This window comes from Eptatretus burgeri, chromosome 5 (genome assembly GCF_056783735.1).
Source record: "Eptatretus burgeri isolate ZD-2024b chromosome 5, Ebu_testis_v1, whole genome shotgun sequence".
Classification (NCBI taxonomy): Eukaryota; Metazoa; Chordata; class Myxini; order Myxiniformes; family Myxinidae; genus Eptatretus; species Eptatretus burgeri.
In genome coordinates this window covers 7,478,328-7,495,827 of record NC_140965.1, presented here as the reverse complement: position 1 = coordinate 7,495,827, position 17,500 = coordinate 7,478,328, and the positions used below count along the sequence as shown (strand labels likewise).

The 17,500-nt window shown below is 42.4% G+C and overlaps 1 protein-coding gene across 7 annotated transcripts in view; it reads left to right on the top strand.

The window, feature by feature from the left end:
• The window catches only part of LOC147025796 (protein kinase C-binding protein NELL2-like), a 370,788-nt gene that overhangs the window by 222,896 nt on the left and 130,392 nt on the right, over window positions 1-17,500 (top strand). For 6 of the 7 annotated variants that reach the window (XR_015058010.1, XM_085880617.1, XM_085880618.1 and 3 more), the window contains one exon: window positions 10,717-10,842. The exons of the other annotated variant lie outside the window; for it this stretch is intronic. Coding sequence is in view for 5 of the 6 variants with exons in the window: in XM_085880617.1 (XP_085736743.1) it covers window positions 10,717-10,842 (126 nt within the window). In the remaining variant the exon portion in view is untranslated. The remainder of the gene's footprint in view (window positions 1-10,716; window positions 10,843-17,500) is intronic. 7 annotated transcript variants of the gene reach the window in all.

The window sequence follows — 17,500 nt, the reverse complement described above, 5'->3', positions numbered from 1 at the left end:
TCAGTGCATCGGCGATGGCTTGCCTACTCTTTGCGAAGGACACCGTGCGATCTTTAACATCCACCAACTAACGCTGGCAGACAGGATACCCATGCAGTTTAATGTCCATCCAAAGGATGGTGTACACACATTGATGCCTCGTCCTGGCTGCAAAATACCAAGGTGACAGTTTATCGGTATGTTGAGATTCAAACTCGGGTGACACAGCATAGAGATGAGTGGGCATACCTCCAGGCTGTCCTGCCAGAATCTCCAAGCACACACTGGTGGATACTAAAGATCCCATGATATCTGTTGCGTCACTCGGCCATTGTGTAAATCTTTCTTTTGAACGTCTCGTACATTGCAATTTCCACCACGGTACTGTAGATACATTGCACATCCATATTATCGAATCCTGGGTGAATTCCAAATTCCTACCCCGACAACTACAAGGAAAGTCAATGGCAAACCGCCTAGTGTATCTCCCTTCTCCTGAGACTGCTTCGATAGCACCGATGCTCTGGAAAGAGCATGGATGAGCTCATTATCCCAGGAAACAGGAAGAGGCCATTTGATTGCAATCATGGTGTCCAAACTCAAACTCTCCTCTTTATTTATTTATTTATTTATTTATTTATTTTCTTTACAGGGTCTGAGGTTCATGGAGGAGCTGCAATTATATAATAATACAGAATTCTAAAGAAAACAAATATTCCTACAAAACCTACACCAAAACCCTTAATTGCATCGCATGTGACTACCATTATCACTGTAGCATGTTTAGTTGAAATTAACAGTCTGGGTGCAATATCATTTTTCTTAACAGATGTTGCAAGCTTCATTATACGACTTGCATTGCAAAGTACAGTTTAGTGAACTGTAAAATAACAAGATGTGGATTCTACCATCTGCCTTGTGTTCAGTGCATGTTTCAGCACGCCGACGCCAGCAAGGAGTTCTGCAGGATATGTAAATCAGGTCCGAACTGTGAGCATCAGAGAGAACCCAGGTCACCAATGATGCTGAACTGACCCTGGCAAGGCACCCTGCCAGATGCCCTGACAGTTGTACATATTTGGTCCGGCGGCGTCGGCGATTAGAGAATGCGACTATTGAGTTGCCAACTCGACCTTTGTGTGGTTTTCTTTAATCGACCAGCCCGCTCCATCTGTTGAATACGTGGACTTTAGGATGGCACCTATTCTCTACACTGCAACTATCACCTTGGTAACATAATTTATATTTGATTACATACTGAGATCATTGAGATAAATCGAATGTCTCCCAATGAGCCGCTGGTTGATCATTTCAAAATTCAAAAGATCTGCCTAACGGTTCACACAAGTTCAAAAAGTGATGTGGTCTTCCCAGCTTGTTCATAACTCCCCATCCAAGCATTTCTTTTAATGCCATAAAAAAATTATTTACAAAAATACACTTTCTCAACCTACTGCAGCTCCGCAGCAGCAACATAAATCCAGCAACATAAATTTGCAACAGCAGCAACATAAATTTCACTGATAGTTTCCAAAGGAATCGTGGTCTGAGAATTCAATACTTGTGAAGACTTCCTATACCACGCTTGAGGCGCCATATTTTTTTTGGTTTTGTACGCACGGTTAAGGCTCAGTCGTATTGTGCAGTTTGTGTACCTTTGTGGAGTCGAGGAAGAGAGGTGTTGACAAATGACTTGTCCTCGAGTTTTGTGGTTGATATTCAATCCAACGCCGAACCACTCTCAACCGTGTCACACTTTGCGACCTGTTCCCCAAATCGATTCTCCTGGATTACATGCTTGATGGTGGTGCAAGCATCACTTTGAGATAGAAAAATTATCTTGACTCCCAAATCAACCCACGGGTATCGTAGAACATTGGGCATGCCATAGCGTAGCTTCATTCAGACGCGACAAGTCACACATACAGATGTTGAAAGACATGGACAAAAAAAGATAGGCAGGTTATTAAAAAAAAGCAAGCAGAACAGCATATAGAGGCAAATGCACATATACAGGTGCAGACAGATGCAGGCAGTGGGACAAATGCATGCTTGAATTCCCCTTCTGCCCAGGTTACTGCAGGGTGCATGTGGTCTGCCAATTACACCCTTCTGGTGAAACTTCCAAAATCCTGAGCTTCCCATGCAGTAACTTGGACGCAATAATCATGTCACCCTTTTTGACGTCTGTCGTACAATGAGTGGTCGTTCAGTATCTCCAGTTGTCGGTCATAGGGTCGGTGATGGAACTCAGGAATTAAGCGAGTTGCCTGTCGATATACCTTCTCGATATTTTCCATGTCATTAGTGTTTTTTCAGATGCCACATAACTTTCCCATTCTCAAGTTGGAGTCTGACCAAAGTTGAGTGGAGGGTTGGTGGCATCTCCAACTACATGTGTGAGAACATCCATTTGATGATCCCCAGGATTTGATTTTCTTTCAGCATTGCTGATGAGACGTGATGATGGAAGTTTAATTCATCGTCAGTGATGACACCTAAATCCTCCTTCTGCGACACATCTTGAAAATCAACTTCATTTGTGTGACGGCTGTTTCCGGTGTTTGACCTTCCGATGTGTAGGACTTTACACGTCACGTTCTTGAAAGGGAGTTTCCAGGAAAGGGACCATTTCAGTGCTCTATCCAAATCATGTTGAAGGGATTCAATCTGGTCATGATTGTAAACATGTCCAACAATCTTTGCGTCATCTGCACGGATGTACATGCAATTTCTCACAACTTCCGGAAGATCATTCATGAAAATGATGAACAGCAGAGATCTGAGTACACTCCCTTGCGGTATGCCACCCCTCATTGGGGTCCATTTTGAGCTTACCCAATTTATGGTAACCCTCTGTCTTCCAACCGGAAATGCAGTTATCCACTTGAGGAGTTCCCCTATTCCATAGGTCACAATCATCCATTTCAGCCATTCATTCATGAGAAGCCATTCATGTGATTCCGAGTCGAATGTTTTGCTAAAATCCAGGTACAGAATATGAAATGGATCTCCTTTGTCTTGCATGACAGTCAGATCCCTAGAATGCACATGATAGCTGGGTAGTGTCTGATCTGTCAGGTATGAATCCATGTTGACAATCTGAAAGTATCTTGTCGGACGTCATGTGTTCTATGATAGCATCTCTCAACAAAATCTCCAACAATGTGCTGACAACACACGTAAGACTGACTGATTGGGTGGTAATTCTGTGCGGCCTTTCTACTGCCTTTCCTATGGATGGGTATTAAGCTCCCAATCTTCCAGTACTGTGGAAATATCCCATTTTCAAGAGATTTGCTGCAGATCAGTCGGAGAGACTATGCGACAGCTGTTGCAGTTTCCTTCAGGCATCGAGGATGCCTGCCATCAGGACCAGCAGACTTACAGCCCTTTAACTTCAAGGATTTTCTCTTCACCTTATCCTCTGTGATAACAATGTCTTTCAGGTCTAGGTCATCAAAGTATTGCTCTAAAGCTGGCTGACTGTGCAGGTCCTCATCAGTAAGAACGCTACTGAAGAAGTCTTTAATGACTTCACCTTTTACTTTTTGTCAGCTTTCCATGGGTGTCAACAATGTTGCTCACTCCAGTTTTTGGCTTCAATTTACTGTTAGCACACTTCCAAAATCTTTTCGGATTTGTTCTCCCTCTCCTCTCCTCTCTCTCTCTCTCCCCACAAGGCTGCAGGTAGCATCATTGGCTGAGAGCGTGGCTGTGCTGCTGATGCAATGCCCCTATTACCAGTGCAATGTTACTCAATTTGTCAACCTCGGATGGATAACAGGCTGAGTCAACCCCACCTTGTGTCAATTCAATGGCAGACAGGACCTCAAACTCAGGACCCTAAGATCCCAAACCAGCCACCATAACCACTAAGCCAACACCAGGCTTTACTCACTCCTTGAACAAGACTCTTAAAATTCCATGCGACGTAATTTATTACGTTGTTGGGCATATTTGGAATAATTTAACTCATTATCCATTTCAACAACATCTTTTCCACTCTCTGCATTTCCTGTGAGATCGGACCATAGTTTCTCGTGAGATGTGTGACTTTTTCCTCCCATGTGTGATACAGGAAGGCACACATTTCGAAATGTAGTCCTCCATACTCTGCTCAAACTTGCGGAAGACAAAATGCCCTGATTCTGAACAAAAATTTCAAAAATGCCAGCAAATCTGGCATTTCACTCAAGCAGATTGGCAGGGACTGCAAGCAGCCGTCTCTCTTCAGGACTGGTCTCTCATATCTACAGCTCCTGTTGTTAACTCAGCCTGGGGATTCTTCCACATAAACCTGCTCTCTCATGCACAAGTTCATCACATCTCGTATTCAACTATCCTACACTTCTTCCCACCCATGGTGCACTGAAGCATGTGGTGAGGCAGTTGCCTTGAAACAACTTGCATTCTCCTCACGGAAGGTTAATCCCACCGAAGGCAATCTCAGTGCATTCCAAAAAGTCAGCAACAAGTGTGTGTCCACTCTCAGGAGAGCCAGAAAACAACATCTGTCCAATTTCAATGATGAACTTTCAAACTTGTCTCCCTCCTCTAACACCTGATGGTGCCTTCTTAAGTCTTAAGTGTCCCCAACCCCTCACTCTTGGTACCCGCACTTTCCTGTCATGCCCAACTGCTCCTGGACTCTGTGTTTTGCACCTGAGAAGGTGGAGAAGGTCATTTCAACTCTTGACTCTGACTCTGCTACTGGACTGAACAGCATCAGCTCACGTGTCCTAAAAACCCTTCTCTGCTGCTCTTGCACATCCACTCTGTCATTTTCACCATCATTTGTACTAGGTCATCTTGCATCTGCTTGGAAATCTTCCGACATCACTGGATTACATAAAAAGTGCAAAATAAAAATAAAAAAACACAAAAAGACTATATAGAAAAATACCTTTCGTCTTTCCTTGACTCATTGCTGCCTTGTTTATTAATGTGGTCATCTAGTCACTGCTGCTGGTCTACCACTCCACCAACTTCACCTTCATTGTCTTGTGTAGGATGTGCTCCTGGGGCAGGATCATCAGCAACTGGGACATGACTAGCATGTTCCTTTATACCTGAGTTGAGCCATCTTCTGCTTCCTTGGTGGTGAGCTCCTCACTGTGAACTCTTTTCCCCATCATGGTTGTTCTGTTTCCTCCCTTTGTTCTTTCTCTGGTTTATTCTTGATGATACCAATCTACCTCTGCCGATCACCCGATGACACTCTCAAAATTCAGAATCGCTACTCACCGCCACTCATTTGTTAGCTCGCCTGTTCAAAGAACAGAGAGCTATAGCGATACCCCCGGCGTGAGCGTGAGCGTGAGCGTGAAAATGTTAAAGTTTTTGTATTACGGAAAAACTCCTTGACGGATTTCGATGAAACTTGATGGGGGGGTTAGGTATGGTCCAAGGATCATGCCATTAGATTTTGGACTTGGTCCCCACCCAAAAAAAAAAATTGTTGGAGAATTTTTTTTTTGCATTTCTACATGTTTTAAGTGATTTCCAACCCCCCCCCCCAAAAAAAAAAATAATTGTTGGAGAAAAAAAAATTTTGCAACTTTTTTTTCAACAAAATTTCGATTTCTTCTTTTTTGCATTTCTTCATGTTTTAAGTGATTTCCACCCCCCCCCCAGTTAGAGAAAATGTTTTTTTGCATTTCTACATGTTTTAAGTGATTTACACCCCCCCCAAAAGAAATTGTTGGAGAAAAAAATTTTTTTTTTGCATTTCTACATGTTTTAAGTGATTTACACCCCCCCCTCCCCAAAAAAATTGATAGAGAATTATAAAAAATATTAATTATTAGACTTGTCTTTTAAAAAAGATTAATGTATAAACAGGCGAGCATTGGGTGGCTTTGACACCAACTCTGGTTGCTCTTTTTTTTCTCCACCTGTGGAACCAACTTACACGTTCTCTTCAATGTAATTCTCCCCTCCAGAGCTTCAAGACGTCTGTTTACCACCATGTCAGATCGTCCCCCATCCATAACCATGATCTTTTCTACCCCCATCAGCCCTCCCCAAGCCCATCTCTTTGTGTGTTTCCAGTTTTTCCTTCGACTTCTGTGATTGAGAGTTTGTGGCTGTATCCATCTTGTTCATCCCTGTGTCCTCCCCTTCCCTTAATTAGTTCTCTTACGTCCTGGTGTGTTATTCATTCAAGCTCTTCAATGAGCCTCGACTCCACATGCGAAAAAAAAAAAACACAAACATATGGACTGAAGTTGGTGGACGGATATTTAAAGACAAATATATGCATTAGAGAAGGTCAAAGACAAAAAAAAGGACAAATAGGTAATTGAAGGCAGATTCAGGCAGTCAAGCAGTTGTGTTACGACAAATAGACAGACGGACGTTTGAAAGGAGACGGATAGGTACACTGAAAGTAGTTGTTTCGAGGCAGAGGGATACAGAACAACACAGATTGGAAATGAAAGCGATATTTTTTTTCGGCGTCCCCGAGCATGTTTAATTTCAAAGATGGAGGGTGTCCCAAGAATGCGGTTAAACATTTATAGCCTGTCCTGTACAAAGCATGCACTCAGGTTCAGGGAAGGTAAGTACTACCTTGAGAACATGTTTGCACTTTCATAGTTGGCCTCTGTGTAAACCGCAATGTATTTTTTTCCAAAGCCTGAGCTGTGAAAACCCTTTAACGCTTCCTTGGTCGATCGTCTGTGGCATTACCGATTGTCATAAAATAACAAGATAAGCTGTCAAAAATTTGGACATCATGAAAGCATCATATTTTCGAAAGCCACGATTAAAGCACTGTTCGTATTCCAAGGATGTGAAACCGACAGCCGACTGAGCTGTTTCCTGCCTTTCATATTCATTTAATCTCTTCACTCTGATATAGGTTTCCATCCATCAGGCGATTGGAAGCGTCAGCTGATCTACGCAAATGAGACCAGGAATGATCTTCTGAACTAAGATTGCTGAGCTTCCAGACCATGAAATTCATCTCATCATTCCTTTTTACCAGATCGGTCATTCCACCATTGCGCATCGCAAATTTAGCTTTCTTCCCCAGACGCCCAGTGCTGGATCGGCTATTTCTTTCTCAGATTTAGATGGAGGATCAAAAGATTCAAGCAACAGGCCAGGACCATCTTTCCCAGACATACTTTACATTTTCAAGCTCACCTCACTTTCAGGTTTCCTCTTGCCGCATTTTCGTCCATTGGAAATTTTGGAGCACAAGCTCAGTCCCTCTCCTGAACGATAAATTCTCCCCATAAGTACACACAGCAAATCACATTTGATGCCTTATTTTCATCGATTCTCTCTTCAGAGACTGGAGTTCCTTGGCCTCGGGCAATACTTTTATCCCAAGATGTTTTTTTTCTGATTTACATCAGTGACCTCTATTTCTCTTTGGATAACCCCATATACCCGTCCCTGGTGAGTCAGGGCTTTTTTTTAATCTCGATACGACTCCACACGTTTTTAAAGTGCTGCGGTCAAAGCTCAGAGAAGAGCAAGATGACAGATTGTGAGAGACCAAAGCAACGATGTTGGAGCAGGGATGAACACACAAAGAAGGGCAACTGCCTAACCTCGTAGCATGAGGTGTATTTGTGCAAAGCATCATCGATACCATCAAGGCCCCAAATACCCTACCTGACACCTGAAACCTCTCAATGTGGTGGACTTCAAATTTCTGGCCATTATTGTTGAAATCTCGTGAGATTGCTCAATGTTTTTTAAATTTTTATGTGATCTAAGACTCGTCCTCATCGAGCGCTGCAAGCACATTGTCTCGCACCACCGGCCTTTTTTTAAAAACCATCTGAACCTCTTCAGTCCCAACAAGTTGTTCATTCTCGTTGACATTACAGCGCATTATTCGCCTCCATAATTGATTTTCAAAAAAAAATTCCACCTTCTCTTTGCAACCTTTCCATTCTTTTTGACAATCACATTCTTCCCGCCAGTTTCTTAATTTGAGAATACTTGTCAAACCACCTGTGCCTGGACGTATGCACATATATTTTCAATGTCATTCTTCCCTCCTGGTCTTCAAGACAGCTGTTCACCACCATATCAGATCATCCACAATCCAAAACCATGATCTTTTCTTTCCTCATCAACCCTCCTCAAGCCTAACTCTTTCCATGGTTCCAGTTTTTCATTCCTGAGAATTTCCTTCTGTATTCATTTTGTTCATTCTGTATTCACCCTGTGCATCCTCTCCTGCCCTCATTTCTCCCCACACCCATTGCTTGTCCAACTCTGCCATTGGTTCTCTCTCTTTCTCTCTCTTTCTCTCTCTTTCTCTCTCTTTCTCTCTCTTTCTCTCTCTTTCTCTCTCTTTCTCTCTCTTTCTCCCACCCCTTTCTATCTCTTCCTCCCACCCCTTTCCCCCTCTTTCTCCCACCCCTTTCTCTCTCTTTCTCCCACCCCTTTCTCTCTCTTTCTCCCACCCCTTTCTCTCTCTTTCTCCCACCCCTTTCTCTCTCTTTCTCCCACCCCTTTCTCTCTCTTTCTCCCACCCCTTTCTCTCTCTTTCTCCCACCTTTCTCTCTCTTTCTCCCACCCCTTTCTCTCTCTTTCTCCCACCCCTTTCTCTCTCTTTCTCCCACCCCTTTCTCTCTCTTTCTCCCACCCCTTTCTCTCTCTTTCTCCCACCCCTTTCTCTCTCTTTCTCCCACCCCTTTCTCTCTCTTTCTCCCACCCCTTTCTCTCTCTTTCTCCCACCCCTTTCTCTCTCTTTCTCCCACCCCTTTCTCTCTCTTTCTCCCACCCCTTTCTCTCTCTTTCTCCCACCCCTTTCTCTCTCTTTCTCCCACCCCTTTCTCTCTCTTTCTCCCACCCCTTTCTCTCTCTTTCTCCCACCCCTTTCTCTCTCTTTCTCCCACCCCTTTCTCTCTCTTTCTCCCACCCCTTTCTCTCTCTTTCTCCCACCCCTTTCTCTCTCTCTCCCACCCCTTTCTCTCTTTCTCTCTTTCTCTCTTTCTCTCTTTCTCTCTTTCTCTCTCTTTCTCTCTTTCTCTCTTTTTCTCTCTTTCTCTCTTTCTCTCTTTTTCTCTCTTTCTCTCTTTCTCTCTTTCTCTCTTTCTCTCTCTCTTTTGTCTTATTACGTCCTGTCCTGTTCCATTCAGTGTCCTCGTACTGGCTCTTCTACAAACCTCGACTATGTACACAAAAAAAGAGCAAGACATAGGGATGTGAAGACGTCTTCTAACTATTACATAAGCAACACATTTATAACATTACATTTGTAATTACATTATGCTTATACTGAAACATATACTAAGGATACAACGGTACATACTATAATAAGCATCTTCATAAATACTGGTACACACACACACACACACACACACACACACACACACACACACACACACACACACACACACACACACACACACACACACACACACACACACACACTACTGTAATCCCAAAATGGCAAAGTTATCGTATTACATGTTATCAGTTTGCAATTTTTAAACATTCATCCCAAGTATTGTTCTTTACATTCATGAGTTAGAAGGATACTCACTTCCCAAAGCAAAGCCATTCGTTGATAATCTTAATTTTAATACTCTCACACAACAAGTTTGCTTATATCACTGATGTTCTCCTCCCTTGATGAATTAAATCAGCTCACATCACCACCTTTGGGATTGAGTAAAACAAAATTTCCTGATATTAATATAAAATGTGATTTTACATCACATCTACTTACTTGTTTTTGTTGAGAAGTGACATTGCAAAGCCATGGATATAAATGACGTATAAAATATTGCCACAACAACTGACTGAACACGATGGCTCACATACTCGCAACAAAGAGTCCTCAAAGAACTTGCCTGGACGAATCCCACACCACCGGCGCCGCTGCAACAAATCGTTCATCCATCGAAGCGAGTGCCGTCCGGGCACAAAAACAACATTATTTTCACGACAGCAGGTAAATCTGTAAAATTAATTTCAATCAGTGAATCTAGACAAGTGAGTTCAGATCAAAATGGCTCTATTGAATGGGGACGTGCTGGATTTTTCATTATCGAAGCCATCTGCTGTTCGGCGCCATGGAAGGATGGCTCCACTGTTTCGATTTATCTCATCGAGCCCCTGAGAGGTGAATGTGTATTTGATCACCGCATCCAAACGAACCACAAAGGACACATTTTGCCATGCATACTGTTGTAATCAATGGCTCTGCATTCAAAATCCTTGTTTAAAAAAAAAAAAAAAAAAAAAAAGTCGACATGAAGAAAGCCAGCAGATTTCGATTTTTAAACTTAATTAAAGCGCAAACATGACTCGAGCTTTAAATTTGAGTTTCTGCATTTTTACAACCTTATTGTGACAACGTGGGAGACATTTGGCATACGGGTATGACGACAGCACATCAAGCTGATTCATTGCTTGGAGAATGCCAGAGTGACTGTGGATTCAGGAACGACGAGCAATTGCTGTTAATCCCACAGAAAGGTCACCACCGCTTTCTCCTGAACACAAAGGCCGCAGTTCTTCATTGACTTCACAAGACCATAGATTTTCATGAGCCAATCGCGCATCCATTTTAGCTTGTTGCCCTCTTTCTGAAAAACACAGATCATTGCAAACTCTACCCTAACGACCTCTTTTAAGGAAAGTCAAAGCTTTAAACTTCTTTCAACCGCCCACAGAGCCGTGAATTCTTCTGTAACGAGCTGTGGTTTGTCTTGCTTTCAGTTAAAAAGCAAAAATTAACTCCTTATTTATCTCTTTCAGACATTGACGAGTGTGCCCGAGGCGCCCATTACTGCCACGAGAACACAATCTGTGTGAACACCCAAGGGTCGTTTCACTGTGACTGCCTACCTGGGTTCACCAGAGTCGATGACTACTCTTGCACAGGTTGGTCACACACGCCTAACCGTTGTCTAATCCTGCAGTATTTACTTTGATACTTTGAGGGATGAGCCCCCAGAACAAAGGTCCGGAGCTTCAGATCACATTTACTGTGGATGGACATGAAGCCAAACAGGTTGCTTATTCTCTCCTGCAAAAGATTTAGCAAAAACCTAAAAAGCGATCGTCAAGAAAACGCTTTATCGGAAAGCTTTAACATTTAAGAAGTGTTTTTTCCTGAATGATGTGCAGTCATTTTCAATGTATCTACAGCTTTGCACGCACAGCTTTATACACGTTTGCTTCATCATCATGAGATCCTCAACTCGCTTAATTATTTTATTGTTGATTGAGGCGCTCGGTCTTGCAGCAGGTTGTTCATTCCGGACACTTTCGCGCTTCAAATGACTTGCACCAGTCAAAAACGGATGTCCTTGACAGGCAAACATCACCGTACTGTGCGATCATTTGTCTGAAAATTTCAACGGGCTTGATGTTTTCGTTTACCAGAAACTTCATGCTTATTCGATGCTCCACATCAGTGTTCTCACTTGGCGCCATTTTGATTTTGAGCAAGGATAGTGTCATGTCAGAGGCTCAGCTAATGCAAATGCTCTGCACCGACCGGAGGTCTAATAAAGACTTTCACGAATGACCGAAGTGATGTTTTAATATACACGATACTGCATCCAGAATTAACGATTGCGATCCCCCAAGGATCGCTCAGACAAAGCCGAGACTGACGGTTTCATGGGAAGGAAAAAGGTGGGAAGATGTTCTTTAAAGTTATTGTGGTTTATTAAAACTAGTACGTGCCCGAACGTGCAAAAAAAAAACTTTCAAACCGCGTGCCAGAAAGAACAACCACACAGGCCGTTCCTTCGCTCTCGCGTGCCCGTACATGGGTGGCCATACGTGTGTGGTCGTACGTGCAAACCAAAAAAAAAAAACTTTCAAACAACTACACAGGCCGTTCCTTCGCTCTCGTAAATGACGACTGGATTGGGGCATTGTGTTTATAAATGCGCATAAGAAATCGAGAAATTATTAGAATACAGTAAGTCATCACTATCCGGAAGTCCGTACGTTGTAACCCGTAATGGGGAACGCGGCTGAGGATCTCTTCCCCAATGGCCACGCCTACGCAGCAACGTGTCCTGTGATTGGTAACTAAATGGCGCATCGGCCACGCCTACGCAGCAACGTGTTCTGTGATTGGTAACTAAATGGCGCATCGGCCACGCCTACGCAGCAACGTGTTCTGTCATTTGTCTGGTAAATAAATGGCCATAACTTGGGAAGCACTTGTCCGATTAATATCAAACCTTGAAAAGGCACATCCTCAGGGTCCCAGCAATATACCTGGCAAGTTTCAATTAGATCGGACGAGTGGTTGTCCAGAAACAGCGGACACACACACACAGCCACACACACACAGCCACACACACACAGCCACACACACACAGACACACACACAGACACACACACACACACACACACACACACACACACACACAGCCACACACACACAGACACACACACACAGACACACACACACACAGACACACACACACAGACACACACACACAGACACACACACACACACACACACACACACACAGATTGCTGGAATTATATACAGATGTATACAAGGACAAAGATAGACAGGACGATCGATAGATTCAATGGAATAGATGTCTGGGTGTGCTGTGGCTTTCAAAAGGAATTAGCAACTGCGGCTAATCCAAGTTTAGAATGATTAGCCACAGGAGAAAGGAAATAGCCACATATTTTATTCAAAAGTTTTTTTTTTAGCAATATGAAATAAGTTAATTTTAAGGTGGATGTGTGAGTTTGATGGGTGAGGTTGTTTGGATTAGTGAGTTGGATTGTTCAGATTGGTTGGATGAGTAAGTTTGACGTGTGAGATTGATTGAATGAACGACCATCAGGGGAGGTGGTGATTGTGAGGAATGGTGTGTGTGTGTGCGTGTGCGTGCGTGTGTGTGTGTGTGTGTGTGTGTGTGTGTGTGTGTGTGTGTGTGTGTGTGTGTGTGTGTGTGTGTGTGTGTGTGTGCGTGTGGGGGGGGGGGGTATGGTCGTTGTGCCTTGAGTAGGTGGAAGTGGGGGATGGGGGTGGTTGTGGACCAGGATTGGACCAACCTCATGCCAGTCAAACTCACTCATCCAACCAATCTCACCCATCAACTTCACTCATCCAACCAATCAAAGTCACCCATCAAACTCACTCATCCAAACAAACTCGTCCTACTACTGGTACTACTTCTGATTGTGTCAAAACTCACCTGGCAGCCACTGACCCAACGAAGCATGTTGCGCCGAGTAGCGCCGAATCATTCCGGAAAAAAAAATTCAAATTAATCAAAATAAAATTTTGAGATGAGAATCATGGGAATCAAATGTAATTTCGGTCGATTTTTTTTTTTTTTTTTTTTTTACTAGAAACTACTTTAAAACTACTAAAGTTAGTATATATAAGCTTGAACGAAATCACGAGTGATTCCCGTAATCAAAACATACAAAATGGCGGCCGTCTCGGCTGTCTCAACGAAGGTTGAATTGTGTTCTAAAATCACCCAAAATTCGTCTAAAACTGGTAAAAAAAAAAAAAACACTAAAACATGGATTAGCCACAGTGGCTCATGGGTGGTTTAAAATATTAGCCACAGGTAAGGGGAATTCGTCCTGTGGCGACGTGGCGAGTGGCAGCCACACCCAGGATGTCGCGATCGACAGGCACAGATTGGGATGAAGGGCGGGAAAACACACGCACTTGTATGCAAAAGAAATAACCCCGCCAATGGTGCCAACAGTACCAGATTCAGACCACGAGGGAACACAGACTTCAGGCAGACATGAGCTGGTCTTGGCTACAGGATGATAATGACGATTCCTCGTGTAATACTAGATGGTGTTCATAGAATACTTACCCCGTGCAGGCCTGAGAAGGACTTGGTGCGAGCGAACTCTTCTGGGGGAAAATTTGTTATTGCATCTTTCTACAAGTCTGTAGTAAACGTGTACAAATTACACTTTGAAAAGTCTGCTATAGAGTACATTCAAAACCTTTACAAAGTAGCTTTTATTCTCGTTCGAGTGTTTTCAAAACTACCAGGGCTGATAAAGATGCCAGAATCGATCGCTGAAGTTTCAATCTGGAGATCATTAAAACACCAAGTTGTACTTCTTCTTATTCTTCTTCGCTTTTTTTTTCACCAGCCGAGCACAATACAGTCTGAAGGGATTACAATGATTCTAATTTCCAACGTGAGGAAGTCACATTGTCTCTGGGCATAAGGCTTTGTTCAGTTCACCATGTTAGTTCTGAGGGGGCTTGCCTCATCCAAGTAATGTGTGTTATATCAAATGGTCGTGTAACATCTGGTAAAGTTTCAATTTCCTCCGTTGAACGGTTTTCGATGTACGCTCTTAGCACTAAAACTGCCACTTTATAACTGCTGGCAGTGGTGACCGAGTACCCAGACATCCCGCTTTGATTGGACACGTGACCATTATGTCCTCTTCATTCAATTTAATTCAGAATGCGATTAAAAAAAATTAAATTCAAATCAAATGTAAGACCAAATATAATAGGTACTGCGTTGAAGTCATCAGAAGGCACTCGAACAAACAAAAAGCAAAGATGAAGTTATCAGGAGGAACCTGCATAGCACTCGGGTTTCAGCTGCTCCTCCTCTACTCCAAAAACCCCTCAGGGTGCAGCCAAGTGATCCTTCTTCAAAAAAAAAATAAAGAAATCGAACCGAGCAGCTCAAAACCCAAATTTTTTTTTTCTTTAATTCTTGATGCTATACCATGTGTCTGATCAGATTGAAATTTAAAACATACATTCGCCATTACTACTAGATCATAATTTGTAGGTTTCACGTTGAAGTGGTTCAAGAGAGATTTTTTTTTTCAATCTTTCCCTTCAATCCATTATGGCTGCCAAACCATGTCAACTATCAAATTATTTGTGAACACCCCAGTATCCCCAAGTCTTGGGGAACATGTGTGTGAAGTTTCCATTTTTTCTGTCCAGCCATTCTGCAGGAGAGGATTTTTAAAGGTTTTACGGTAAATCCAACATGGCTGCCAAATCATTAGATATGCGGTCATACCTGGAAAGCTTCACTTCTATCTGTTCAGCCGTTTCAGAGAACATTTTTTAAGGTCGTTTTTTAAAAAGAGCAATATGGCTGCCGAACCACAAAACCGATTATATCATTTTTATTCTGTTGTCCAATTTATCCTGAAATGACCCTCAGAATTTTGCCGACTGATCTGTTGGCGTGTTCTACTTATGCAATTATGATGTCATAACAAAGGCACCAATGACATCATTTTAAAAAAAATCACACTTATTCCCCATGGAACAGGAGCCAAGTTTCAATCCATGATAAAAATTTTGTGTCAATCCGACAAGCGATTGCAGAGAAAAGTGAATAACAAAATGCAGACACGTACATTCTCCATCCAGACGCAACTGATTGCTTAACCCTGAGCGCAGGCTAATAAGTGTGCAAGTTTTCATGGCCCAGGGTGAAGTGGGGCTGGGGTTGGTTGAGGAGAGGATGGCGTGATGGTCCAGAGATGATATCTATGTCTCTCGGGAGGTCCTTCTTGGACGAGTCACAAAACAGAGATGCCCGAGATGTGTTTCTGTGAAAAGATCCATCTGCCATCCGTTCTATATCCGATGGTCGCTGCTCCCTCAATGCATATATTACATATGACTTACCTCTGACAGGTCCCTAATACAGGAGTAATTCTACCCTACTCAAGCACTTGGACCCAGCTATCGTCTTTACACATTCTATCTGCGGATCCACCCCCCTTCCACGTAACAATGGGATTATGGGAATTGGTTAACAACATTATAAGAGACCAGAGTTGGTGTCAAAGCCACCCAATGCTCGCCTGTTTATACATTTATTGTTTTTAAAAGACTTGTCAAAAATTAATATTTTTTTATAAAGCATTGCAGCGAAGTCTGATCCAAATAATTTTAGAACAAAATATGTATTTGTATATTGTAATCAGCAACAAGAGCGCAAGTGAGCACAATATATGCCCGAACAAGAAGGTATATACAGAATTGTGCTACTACATGGAAAACAGCATCCTGGTTGCCATGGCAACCACTTTAGATGACAAACATATGTCACGACGCACCGTCTCCACAGTCTGTACCTCTGCACCAAATATGAAATGTGAAAGTTGAAAACTTTGGGAGTTACAGTGCGGACAGGAACGGACAGACGGACAGACACAGACGGACAGATGGACGGAGGACACATAATACGCCCCGACATACATACACACATATATATATATATATATACATACACACACATATATATATATATATATATATATATATATATATATATATATATATATATATATATATATATATATATATATCGGGCTTATAAAAAATAGTGTGGTAGATAAAAACATGAGAAAGGAAAAAAATAACTTGCACCAAAAATTTTAACATTTTCACGCTCACGCCAGGGGTATCGCTTATAGCTCTCTGTTCTTCGAACAGGCGAGCTAACAAATTCCTTCAAAATTATTAATCTACATAAATTACTTTGCCATTTTTTTGACAAAACTCCAGGTCGAGTTTGAACCGCTCTCATGCAATCTCTCTTGTTTGACAAGTGCAATCAGGATGGAAAATGAAAACAATACCCTCACCTCCGGGCATTCATTATTATTCTGGCATTGAAGTGAAGATCATCCTTGCTCCCAAGAAGATTTCACAGTCTGTTGCAGCAAAACATGAGGTTTCAGCAAAATGGCAAATTAAGGATGAACAAATGAATAACTGAATGAATGAACAAATAAAGGATCATTGGAAATGAACAGTCAATCCAAGCAGTGCTGCTTTGCACCTGTGGACTTTTGAAAGGGATGTTGTGGAGAGATAGTTTTGTTATTAGTTGGCACGATGGATGAACCGTGCTTCACACAAGGCTGCCTAATCATACCTGGCAGGGAGAATGCACTTGAGTAAATGTGTCTCATCACGTGAAACAACTTTTATTCGGATATATCTCTGCAAATCGAAGTTTTGCACGTTTTTCATTTAAACGTTAATAAAATTCACGCGGTCGGAGAGCTCTGTTCGTTCCTTGTCTCCGAGAAGCAGCGAGATTTGGAAAATGAAACAATATTTGAGTACAATTTAGATCCCTGCCAGTAATAGCTGTATGTTTCTTTTCAGGAAATTGTTCGGGCAACAACCAAAACCAATTGCTTTGTTATCATCGAAAAAAAAATGTCGAAATTGTCATCTTACTGACGCGCGACATCATCACATTCCCGATTTCTCTTCAAAAGGCTCCCATTGTGAGTTAGTCTTTATGGCTGCTGGTTTGCATCATCGTTGGGAGTGGGGCTGTGCTGCTGATGCAGGCAGTGCCCCCTTAGGTTGGGATAAGAACCTGGAATTTGTTCAGGTTGCCAGTGATATAATTCACCGTTTGATCTTCATGAAAGAGAACGCTTGTTGTTTGTCTGCAAAGTCCCCTGAAGCCCAATGCCCTCTCATTTTTTTTTTCTCTCATTATGCATAACAACAAAATGAATAAAGATTCTACTGTGGGCCAATCGTGTGTGGCACCCCCGTCGT